Here is an 11,997-nt window from a genome sequence, read left to right on the forward strand (position 1 = left end):
GGACGGGACAGCCCCCTCCTTGCACGCCACTGTTGAGTGCCTGTGTTCACAGACACTATTATATGGAGTGCACTTTGAAAGGCTATGTGCACAGCTGTATGCATTGCATACAATAAAAGTTTATCTTGAATATAATTTGCTATGGGTGTTTTTTAGTACATTGCGATTGCTAGGGTGTTCTTTTTGATATTTTTAGCACACCGCTCCTTGGTTTCTTAGGTGATTTTAGCTCACTGCTATGTGGTTAGTAGGCTGTCCGGGAATTTTTAAAGTATTACTTACTATGCTGCTTAAATGGGCTGGGTGTTTTTTCACATCAATATGCAGTTGTGTTCTGGGTGGTTGCTTACTAAGTAAAAAGAGCCCAGCCTGATATTCTGGTCTAGATACAGCCTAGGTAAATACTTACATGCTGCTTCAGGACCAGATTTTTCACCCCCTCCATCACAAATTGGGAGCCAGTGTTCATCACCCTCGAGAACAGTCTGAAAAATGACAGGTCATTGCATTCAAAACACATATGGCATTAACAAAAGGATTCATATTTTGAGAATGAAATTTGTCGTAGCTTCATACCCCATTGGTTTCACTCCACTGCTCCCGTAATTGGCTGGTGTTGCAGCCATCTTGGTGAAAGCTCTGGAAAAGAGGTTATAATAGTTGCAGCACTACTGTTCTCATCTTTCTCTTAAATTTCCTGTAGTAACTAGGCAAATGTAACAGTGTGTTATGGTGTGTTTGTTGACAACGGACAGAACTTACTTCCACTGCTTAATGTAGTTAAGTGAGGATAAGTCACAGCCTGCATCAACCATGGCTTTCTTGTACTGTTCTAGATCAGCCTGAAAAGAACAAAATGTCTTTATTTATTCAACACTCAACTCTTAAAATCCAACAGTTTAAGAGGATCTGTTTTTATAGAATGAAGGATGACTTATAGCTCACAAGCCATAAGCATTCATCGTGGTAAGGAGAAACTCTAGTTCCTGTTAGAGACAGAGTCGTCTATACCACATGAGTGAGAGGGCCGTTTTCATGTCACCAACCTCATTACAGCCTCAGAAAACAAACAACAAAATGACTGTTTTTGGAGTTTAAGCAAACGCTCAGCCAACAATAACCTACACTGGTTCAGGAGGACACAGATGAAAGAAACGATAACCAAAAGACGTGGAAAAATAGTTCAACCTCTGAGCACACTATTCTTTTTTGGAAAGTCAAAGCTTTTACAGCCTGCACTGATAAACATAATAGAGAATGACAGCCCTTGCCCACAGCACAGGCCAGTGTGCTTTCTCCAGGGTTGAAATGTGGTCACTTGGACATTGTCCATCATAGCTTGGTCCCACGGGTCTGTCCCTTCGGAAGTGTACACAAGAACTCAAAAATGTCATTTGTATGGCCGTTTAAGTAACATCCCACAAAAGAGATCTTGCCATGAGCTGAACAATCCTGCTTTATCAAGGCACAAGAGTAATAACACTTGGCCGTGGCATCAAAGGGTGTTTAGTGTTCCTCAAATCTGCGCTGCATGTGTCCCAAAGAACAACAAGGCTTTTGAAGACAGAGTCTGAAAATACAGTTTAAGAACCCAGGCAAAGCTTCATAGGGAATGGACGGAATGTTTTTGGCTCCATGAGTCCCACCAAAAAATGAAATCCATGCATTTGCCACTGATTATAATAAATTGTGGTATTTCTGAAAGCACACATCAGGGTAGCCCACCACAGTCAACCTCAAATCTACGTTTTAGGATTATTTATCTAGGACTCTTAAAGGAATATTCTGTGTTCAGTACAAGTTAAGCTCAGTCGATAGAAGTTGGGGCATAATGTTAATTACCATAAAAAATTAATTTCCATTTGTCCAGCCTTTTTTTGTTTTTTAAAAAGTAGGAAAAATATGGGTTAAAGCGGTGTTTCACCAGTACAGCCACAAGACGTACAACTAACCTTTTCTGTGCAAAGTTACATCCAATGTCATCTACTTCAACATTATGCCACTGTAGAAATGACAGCTCAAATAATACAGATGTTTTAACAGAACAGTTAATGCAAAAAAAAAGTAAGATTCACACTTTAAATCCCCCCGAAAATTGTCCCCAATGACTATCATTGTAAGTCCCAATAACCTTGATTTTTGCTGCTTTTAAAGAAAACAATGGACAAGTTTTTTGGGTGGTAATCAATATTATGCCACAAATATTGTTACTAAACTTGTACTGAAACCAGATTGCCTTACCTCAGATGGGGGCTGCTGGGAAGTGATGTAGTAGATCAGAAACAGCCTCATCTTATCTTCTGCTGTTCCAGCTACCAATAAGAACAACATTTATACAATCATCATGCAAATGCATTCAGTTACTTTAAATTCCGGAACAACTACATTTTGTGTTTTTTGTACTCGCTATTGCTGAAACATGATCAGAAAATCAAACACTGTACTCATCGGAACAATAAACCACTGTAACACTTGAAAAATAACTGATCATTATCATTATAGTTAGTGGCCATTCCTGTGTACTCATAAGAAACCCATGAACCTACAGAGGACCCTGTGGAGATCAAGAAACTGTGTCCTCTTGAAACCTCACAATGCTGGCAGGAGAGAAAATAAATCTCATCCTGTGGTAGCATCACAGAGAGCCTTTAAAGCAGACCGCTTCCCCCTAGGGATGTGATGCATTTCAGTCCACTAAGCTGGATGGGGACGAGGGGTGGGATCGGCTCTCATTAGGGGAAGGGGGTATGAGTTACTCATTCAATTAGTTTCATTTGATCTCTCAGGATGGGGCTGTTCTTGGTAAAACAAAATTCTATGACAGTAAGGCAGTATGCCATGCTTTGAGGGATATAGTGGTGTTTGGATTACGGTCAAGCTCAAAGAGCAGCTGACTAGCCAAGGCTTATTAAAGCAATAAGCCACTTGAGGCCAAGCGTTACAGAGATTTTACCACAATTATGAGGTGCTGTCAGGCAGAATGTGTAGATTGCCATGGTTGCCAAGCCACAAATTAATCAAAGATCCTATCATTATCATCATCAATATTATTTCTATTACCTAGCATTATTATTATTGGTTTGTAGCAACTTGTGCTGGAAGCATAAAATTAAAATGATGTGCAGTCACGGATGCGCATATTTTGGCTATTTTACAATTGCTTCTAACAGGGCTTATCCGATCAGATGTTAGAGTACCACCAGGTTATTTATTTGCACTTCACGTGGGATTTTTTAATCGGTGGACTTTGTATAAAAGATACAAGACTGTAATCTAGGGCTGCACGATTTGGGGGGCCAGAAAAAAAAAAATCGAACCACGATTTTATCAGTTTATAAGTGCTTCTTATTACAAGTTTGGGAAGATAATTAGTGCACTGTTGCATTCCCAAATGCACGTTAATAAGTGACCCAAACTCAGAGATGAGTTCTTGTGGAGCAGCATTTACTACCAGCCGAGCTCCTTTGATTTGATTCGATTCAATCTTGATTTTATTTTGATTAATTGTGCAGCCTTACTGTAATCCTTACCTGCATGAGAATACACAGACAAGAAAAGGTCAAAAATTACTGACGTGACAAATCACTGAAAAATACTGACCTGGCCAATTAAGACAGGATTAAAATCAAGTAGAAGTTTTGCTAATTATTGCATTACCACCTCCCTGTATAAAAATAATCCTTCCCAAAAAGGCCTTCAAGGAACATCAATAGCCTTGAATGCTTAGCACAAGGAAGACTCACCATCAGGATCACTGATAATGTCCAGCAGGGATTTATCGAGTGTGGACTTGCTCATGAGTTTCTCCTCATACTCGAAGTACACATCAAGCTTACGGCTCTAAAGACAGAAAGGCACATTTAGAAGAGAAATATGCTGCTCAACCTCACAGAAATAATACAATGTGCTGAGAAGATGTAACCCAAGAGATGAAAAACATTTTTCTCATGGAGCACTGACCTTGATGTGGTCCAAAACTGCTGTGGCAACGTTGGTGTGGAGGTCAATCAGTCTCTTCTTTTCCAGGAGCTCAGGAAGAGAACTGTTTAGAGAGAGGAGCAGGTTGTTATCCTACTCTATATGTGTAGCATCAGGCAGGGGTACAGTGGTAGGTACAATGACTAATTCATATGTAAAACAGCTCTTCTGCAATATGAGACAAGCAAGCACTGGATGAATTTAGATTATATCAGGATATATTTCATACACAATTGAATAAAAATGTAAAATTTCGGATTGGAGGTTTGCTTTTTTTATGGGAAAGATCAACAAATCACCTGCTATTGTCGACCAAGAAAATCCACGTCTTGGTCCATATTTAAAATTTTGTCATATATTTTAATTATATATTAAAATTTATTTTTAAGCTTATCAAAATATTACGCTTTTAAATGATATTTCCGGCATTAATTTGTTTGAAAAATATCCATCATTAATGTGCATGTAGATAAATAACATGTTCAATACATCATATTGTCCCTTCACACAAAAATACTTGATTACTTCATTTTTACGAAGAACTTCTTACCTGACGGCTGAGGTAAGTTTGGCAGTGTTATCTGACAACATACTAATGGCTCCATCGTCTTCCCCTTCTAAGCCCTTTGAGGAAAACCACATTTATCTGTGTTAACCAGCATGCAACAATTCCACCATATACAATTTAGCATCAGCCTTATTAACCTACCATGATACTCTTGAGGCGTTTAACCTCATCCTCTTGGGCTCGATATGTATCTAGTTCCTCCTGCACGGCTTCTGCAACCTCAGGAAATGGACTGAAACGGTGAACAGAAATGAATTAAATGCTTTCCATGCTGAAGAGGCTAAAAATAAATGAGATTAAGCTGTTGTAAATAAATCTGTATAAACTGTTGGATACAGTCCTGAAAGCAGGAATGAAACTAAAACATTTTCAAAACACAGAACTGATATTTTGCAAAAAATAGCAGTAATATAAAATACCATTAGCAAACGTTCTTAAATATTAACAAACACTGTGACATCTGACAATTTGACTGAATTAAGACAACTAGGGATGTTTTCCTATCAAACATACACATGCTTGAAAGTACAGCTGGTTTATTAAATGTCCTTAAAGGGATAGTTCACACAAAAATTTACCATTTTGGACCTACTGATTTCCATTGTATGCACAAAAAAAACATATTTTGTGTTTCGAAGAAAAATGTAAGTCGTTCACGTTTGGAACAATACAACGGTGAGTAAATGACGACAAGATGTTAATTTTTGGGTGAACTATCCCTTTAATCAAAACTAGGACAGAATAAGGTCTTTGGATAGCAACATCAGACATATTAATTTACATTAGACATAAGTCACATCAGACATATTACCGGTAATTACACAGTCATCAGTTCAAAAGATTTCAATTCGGAATACTAGAAGTAAAAAAACACCTAGGCTATAAACATTTGTTAATGCACAACAACGATCTCCATTTGGATACACGAGTTTTACCAACATTAGATGTTTACCTTCCTTTGTGTTTTTGCCAAAATTTGTCAGCACCAGTGAGATCATAGCTCTTCTTGTTTTTCTTTTTTGGTCGTGCTCCAGCTGGGCTGGCCTCTGACCCTTGAGACTCCTCCACACTGACCCGGTTCAGGTGGAAGTCCTGATATAGGGGATATATCGGTTAGGCAAGGCAACAGAACTGAATCAAAACACAATACATGACCTAGCTTTTACTAATACATAATAAAATCCCTCAGAGTACAGCTGCCATACAGGGAATTGAGACTATATTAAGGCAGAAGCATTTTTGAGACGGTGGAAAAAAATACCCAAAGGATTAATGGTCACTGGCACAAAAAGCAACCCAGTACGTACATTCCACATTTCATGAAACCCCTTTGTCATCCATATGATAACTGCAATAGCTTTATCTTTCCATATGCCGCAACTTAGAACTGTTTGCAGTTTCCATTTTGGGAAATAAATTACATTAACACTAGTAGAAAAAAGGAGAAATGAATTAATTGTGGGTCATGCAAGTTTATTTTAGGTTCAGCTCACCAGCACATCATGAATAAGAGCCTGATACGTCCATGTGTGGTGGAGAGGAGTCGCTAGATCCAGGTTACGATCGGCAAGAACAAACAGTGGCCTATGAAAACTGTGGGAGTGGTGGAGGGAAAGAAGGGATATTTTTATAGCCCAATACTAAAACATTTCACTACATTCTAGATTTTTCTTAAAGTGTCACAGTATAGGACTATCTACTTATCTGTCTGTCTGTCTTTCTGTCTGTCTATCTATCTATCTCACTGTTCACCCATCTATCTATTCATCCATCTACAGTGTTTCCCATGCCATTATATTAGGGTGGCACCCCACCCCGCCCCCAGTAATATTTACTTGTATCTGTAAATATTAAGCCACAAAAAGACGATTTAAACATGAACCCTGCATGTTCTGCGTGTCTGTGTTAATGAATGGTGCAGACACGCAGTTACGTTTACTGATACTGAAGCGCGCATGAGTAAATGAGGACATAAATACATGAACAACATATCCAAAACTACTCTGAGAGTCACTTCATTAGCATTTTACCTTTTAATATTTACTTTATTTACTAATAATACTATTAGTACCACTATTAAAATTATTAAAACTTTAGTTTTTAAGAAATAATCATACAACATTTCTTTCATGTTTTCTTGTTAATAGTAAATCCCCTTTGTTTGCCAAAAATAAAGTGTTTAATTTTCAATAATTAAAAGATAAATTAAATTAATGTATTATGCCTTAATTTGATAACCAGAACATTTTTTAATACACAACACAGATTTTCTGGGGGAAAAAAATTCATAAGGCTATTTTAAGAATAAATTTGAATAAATGAAGTTGTTTTTATGCATTCAAATGATTAGACATGCGAAAACAGAGAATTTGGTAACAATAAAACAAATAGTGAGAAAAAATAAAACATTTCATAGGGCCCTAAGCATGCAGTTTTTTTTTTTTTTACTTTTAATAAATTGATGTGAAATTGTTTCATGATTTTAATTAATTAGACATGCTTTTTGATTAATAAAATGTAATTTAACCATTAAAAAAGAGTCCAGAAAAATGAAAACAGAAAAAAGCGGAATCCAGAAAAATGAAAACGGAATTTGGAAAAAAACATAAAACGGAATTTGGGAAAAAATAAAATGGATTTCATAGGGCCCTACACAGGTGAGCACACTCCTACCAGCGGACAGGGAGCGCGCATTGGAAAATATGTCGCGTCAATCCCCCAACCCCAACAAAGCTGTAAACCTAGGGGAAACACTGATTTATCTGTAGGGATTTGTGTCTTGGATTAAGTGTTTACAATAATATTAAAATCAAAGATTTATAGCTTAAACAAATATGCATATTCTCTTAAAATCAGTTGTATGGAGGTGTGCGAGATTGTGAGTGTTTTCGCTCCACCTGAACTGGCCAGTGCCCATGGTGTCTCCGGTGAACAGGCTGTTACGAGCGTCTCGCAGATTCTCTCTCAGTTTCTTGTCAAGTTTCTGAGGGGGAAAAAAAAAAAAAGTTAAATCAACATTACTAATATTCCAGTAGAAACGAGTTGTACAATATGTATAAAATACATTAATCCAATAAACTGAGCGACCGGTGTTCATTTGGTTTTATATTACAGTGAAACATTCCTTTGCTGAAACTAATCATCTAAAAGCTCGGCATTGAAAGCGAGCCAAGTTTGGACCGAATCCCACATACGGAACAAAGAGGAATTTTGTACCACCAGTGAAACTGAATTAAACTACAGTATCAGTTTGCATATTGTGCAGACTATGAACTGTACAAATGCACCATAATGCAGATTAGTGTAGGAGCTGAGGTGATAATCAAATGACCAAAGCCATTCTATAATACTCTATTCTAGAATTCATAAACCGCTTTTTACCGAACAGAAGACAAAGGTGTCTCAGACTGGTCATAAAGCAAGTATCAGAGGAACATTAAAAAACAGAGCAGTGAGTCTCTTACCACGGCTACCATTTCGGCAGCATTCCCTCTTGGACATCGGATTATTGGGACAGCACCTATGATAACAGGAAAGCTCACTGTACTGCCAATAGGAGGGTGCATTAAATATCTGCTCACAAGCTCCCAAGACACACAAAATCCCATTTCAAAAACAACAATACAGGCTTGATCATTGCACTTAATTTGAAGTGTGACGTTTCTGTCATATACAATTCTAGTAGTCATGTAGTAAGTAAATAGACGTAACTTAAATATTTAAAGCATTATCAAAATATTTTTGCCTTTGAGCAATATACAAAACAATATTAGGAAGGTTCTGCCACCCAGTGGCTCTTTATGACAGTTGAGATTTAAACTAATGGTTGTAATGTGAGAATTATTATTAAAAAACCTGCTCTTTAATTTTGATTAAATATCAAGTCTTCGTCAATCTATAATTTTCACAGTTACTTCATGTACCATGAAAGAACGTTGCCTTATTAGATTTTAGGTGGATTAAAAAGCGGTGAACATCTCCATGTGAGGAATGGATTGGGTCTTAGCACATTCTTGCAGTAAGTATTTTCCATTTTTGTGCTAAAGCATCTTTATAGGTTTTTTGAATGTTAAATGGCAGCTTAACATATGAACATACAGTATAAGTAAACCATTTGTTGTTTGATTCCCTTGAAGAATGTAAGCAACACTGTGAATCTGATGGGAATACCTGTTTGGTCAAACAATGGAAGACATATGGAGTGATTGGGAATCTTGTTTGAAATCATCAGTCATTAATTCTGCTATTTCATTTGGTGCTGATAGTGGCACAGAAATATTTATAAATAAATGTTTCTAACTCGTACGTCACTGCACATTACTGCTGTAAGCTTGTGTTCTGTAAGACCTTTTTAAAAAGAAATGAATACTTTTATTCAGCAAGTATGCAATAAATTGTCCAAGGTGAAAGTAAAAACATCTTACAAAAGATCTCTATTTCAAATAAACACTGCACTTTTGAAGTTTCTATTTATCAAGCAACTGTTTTCAGCATTGATAAAAATGATATATGTTTTTTGAGCACACAATAAGCATATTAGAATGATTTCTGAACTGATTTCTTCAGTGTGACACTGAAGACTGGAGTAATGGCTGTTGAAAACTAGTTTGCATTACAGGAAAAATTTACATTTTAAAATATATTAAAATTGTAATAATATTTCATAATATCACTGTATTTTTAAACAAATAAATGCAGCCTTGGTGAGCATAAGTCACTTCTTTTTAAAAACCTTTAAAAAAATCTTTTGAACAGCAGTGCATATGCATGGAAAGATTAAAACTCTGTCATTATTTACCAAGAGTGACAAAAAAGCAGAAGAGACTATCCACTATCGTGTCCATTATGGCCTCCATGTCTGTGTCCATGATATCTGGTTTATTGATTGCTGAGGGCACAGAACAGTAGCAGCATTAATAACATTCAGATTACAAATGAAACGAATACTTCAAGCCATTCTAGCAGCTTACCGTGGTAGGAGATGTGTTCTTTGTTTTGGTTGCAGAGAATGAACATATCATCTTCAAGTGTGATGAAGTTCAGATACTGATCAAACACCTGAGGAGGAACAGAACAGTCTAATATTTGAACTGTATAATAAATACGAGCAGTACGTTATTTGCCTTCCTTCAGGAATTCACAGAGCTTGTCTGTTTTGCAAAAACACAATTTTTAAATTAAAAACTAGCAAATTGAATCAAATTAATAACTAACGTTCATAATGAACAAATGTGTTTGACTTACTTTGGTCACCTGGTTTACAGCATTAGCTGCTAGAGCAGCACTTGCTATGTCCTCCAACTTGCTTCTGGAGATTGCAGAGATGAAGTTCAAATAGTAGGACTCGTATAGTTGGTTTCGGAGATCCTGTGATAGTGAAAATAACTATTAGTTTTAAAACAGTGTGATCTTCACAAACCATCATGGAACGGGACCGATGAAAAGACTGACTCAATTATTTAGTGAACATATTTACTTGACATATCCTGTCAGTGTTCTCCTCTGTGGGCATTACAAAGTAAATGGCAGGAACATCTGGAATGGGGTCGCGATCTGAGTGCAACAAGCTAGAGGAAACAAACAAAAAGCAAACAATCATTCAAATCAATCTAATCAAATCCCTTTTTTTTTTAAGAAACAAAATCTTAGAGATCCTTACAGGTGCAGAGTGATGCCCATGTCTCGTAACTCTTTCACAGACAGCAGGGGAGATATAATGTCTTGGCCAAAGCGATCGTAAATAAGAACCTAACAAGAAGAGCAAAGGGTAAATGTTTAAGCAAATTATAACTATAAAAGCATCACTGAGCCACATTAAAAAAACAACAACAACTGGGGAACCCCCTATGTGTGTGTTGAGCACCCTTACCTTCCATACCGGCTCAGCTGTTGTGTTTTTCAAAGGTGGCGCATTGAAGTTGAGCATTCGCTTCAGAGCAGCTGAGAATAGATATAAATATAATAGAAAATATAATATATATATATATATAAATATATATATATAGAAATATAATACATCAGCATTTCAAATCACTTCAATCACTACTGAAAATCATTTATTACCATAGATAGATACTAATTTACTTTATTGTGTTTCAAAAGACTTGCGTGTGTGCATAAAAAGTCATTTTATTAAAAAATGAATAAAATCAGTTGGCAGGATTTGACCAGAAAAACTTTTTTTTTTTTTTTTTAATTATGTATTTTACATAGTATAAACACACTCTTTTTAATCAACAAATCATATATTGCCCATTCATAAAGACGAATATGATTTTCTACAGTAGCAGTTGCACAGAAAGTGTCAATATCCATTAAGGACAATGTCAGCCACAGAAAAAATAAATAAATTCAGCATAAAACAGTATCCACATAACATAAGGATCATGACTGTTTTGTACCACTAAATAATAAGCATAATAGTTTTCGTTAAGTGACTTCAGCTAGCATATCAATTCATATCGTGGGTTCTTCATGACAGGTCTCTGTAATGTTGATAGCTGTATATTTCATTTAACGGTTAGCTATATGTAGTTATCAAAACCACAAGTGCTTCTTTATGTAGACAAGCAGAATAATCGTCCATGCATCTGATGTTAACCAGCTGCTAGATGAACAACACGGTTAGCATCCTCAGCTATACTGACAGGATTGAGCAGTTTCAGCTGTTATGTAGTCGGTATTATTGTATGTATTTTAAATAAAAACGTTTTAAAAACCGCGTGAAAATCATTAATGCCAGTTATATTTACAGTACCGAGTGTTTCGATATAAAATCAAACTTATGAACAAACCCGTCTGTTTTTCCCGGATGGAGGCCGCCATCTTTGCTGTTTATGCAGTGACGACTGTGAGGGTGACGTGGCAACCGGCGAAGCGCTGTCTGCGTAAAAGAACGCGCACGCGGACACAGAGTTCACTGGGGTGCACACTCTGGCTGGGCTTTTTGGTTTGGTCCTGGCAAATTTACAATAATTGATTCAAAGTTGTTGGATGGTCAACAGTTTTTGATTGTGTTTATGTCAGTGGTTCTCAATCAGGGGCCGGGGACACTAGGGGTCCTTTAGTGGATTTTTAAGGGGGTCTTAATATTATTTATATTTTAATTCTAATTTCAAATTTGTGATTTTTAGACCCATGGACATATGGACGTTTTTATGTATGACTATGAAAATGCATTGTAAAACTATTCATTATGACATTTCAAAATGATGCAAGAAGTGAAATAAACCACTTAAACTGATTTTTTTCCCCCCAAAATTAAGATTATTCCACAATTTTGTCCTTTTTACCACAACCAACCATTTTGCCCCATTTAAGTTTCTTCAGACTTGTGCAGCAGTATTAAAACTAATAACAATTTACAAATGACACTTTATGCTGCATTTATTTTGCCGATTTATATATATATATATATATATATATATATATATATATATCACATCTTTATT

At 36.3% G+C, this 11,997-nt stretch overlaps 1 protein-coding gene across 1 annotated transcript in view; it reads right to left on the bottom strand.

Moving 5' to 3' along the window:
* The window catches only part of scfd1 (sec1 family domain containing 1), an 18,117-nt gene extending 6,686 nt beyond the window's left edge, over nt 1–11,431 (bottom strand). The window contains exons 1-19 of the mRNA XM_016498532.1: nt 11,341–11,431; nt 10,416–10,486; nt 10,206–10,294; nt 10,023–10,113; nt 9,791–9,913; nt 9,517–9,604; nt 9,345–9,434; nt 8,011–8,066; nt 7,444–7,529; nt 6,040–6,139; nt 5,499–5,638; nt 4,688–4,778; nt 4,529–4,602; nt 3,961–4,042; nt 3,744–3,840; nt 2,242–2,312; nt 763–842; nt 577–639; nt 410–485 (exon numbers count right to left, since the gene is read on the bottom strand). Of these exons, the coding sequence (XP_016354018.1) occupies nt 410–485; nt 577–639; nt 763–842; nt 2,242–2,312; nt 3,744–3,840; nt 3,961–4,042; nt 4,529–4,602; nt 4,688–4,778; nt 5,499–5,638; nt 6,040–6,139; nt 7,444–7,529; nt 8,011–8,066; nt 9,345–9,434; nt 9,517–9,604; nt 9,791–9,913; nt 10,023–10,113; nt 10,206–10,294; nt 10,416–10,486; nt 11,341–11,371 (1,599 nt within the window). The 5' untranslated portion in view covers nt 11,372–11,431. The remainder of the gene's footprint in view (nt 1–409; nt 486–576; nt 640–762; nt 843–2,241; nt 2,313–3,743; nt 3,841–3,960; nt 4,043–4,528; nt 4,603–4,687; nt 4,779–5,498; nt 5,639–6,039; nt 6,140–7,443; nt 7,530–8,010; nt 8,067–9,344; nt 9,435–9,516; nt 9,605–9,790; nt 9,914–10,022; nt 10,114–10,205; nt 10,295–10,415; nt 10,487–11,340) is intronic.
* Nucleotides 11,432–11,997: the final 566 nt, after the last annotated feature.

The sequence above is a fragment of the Sinocyclocheilus anshuiensis genome, unplaced genomic scaffold, assembly GCF_001515605.1.
Source record: "Sinocyclocheilus anshuiensis isolate Anshui unplaced genomic scaffold, SAMN03320099.WGS_v1.1 scaffold446, whole genome shotgun sequence".
In the NCBI taxonomy this organism is placed as follows: domain Eukaryota; kingdom Metazoa; phylum Chordata; class Actinopteri; order Cypriniformes; family Cyprinidae; genus Sinocyclocheilus; species Sinocyclocheilus anshuiensis.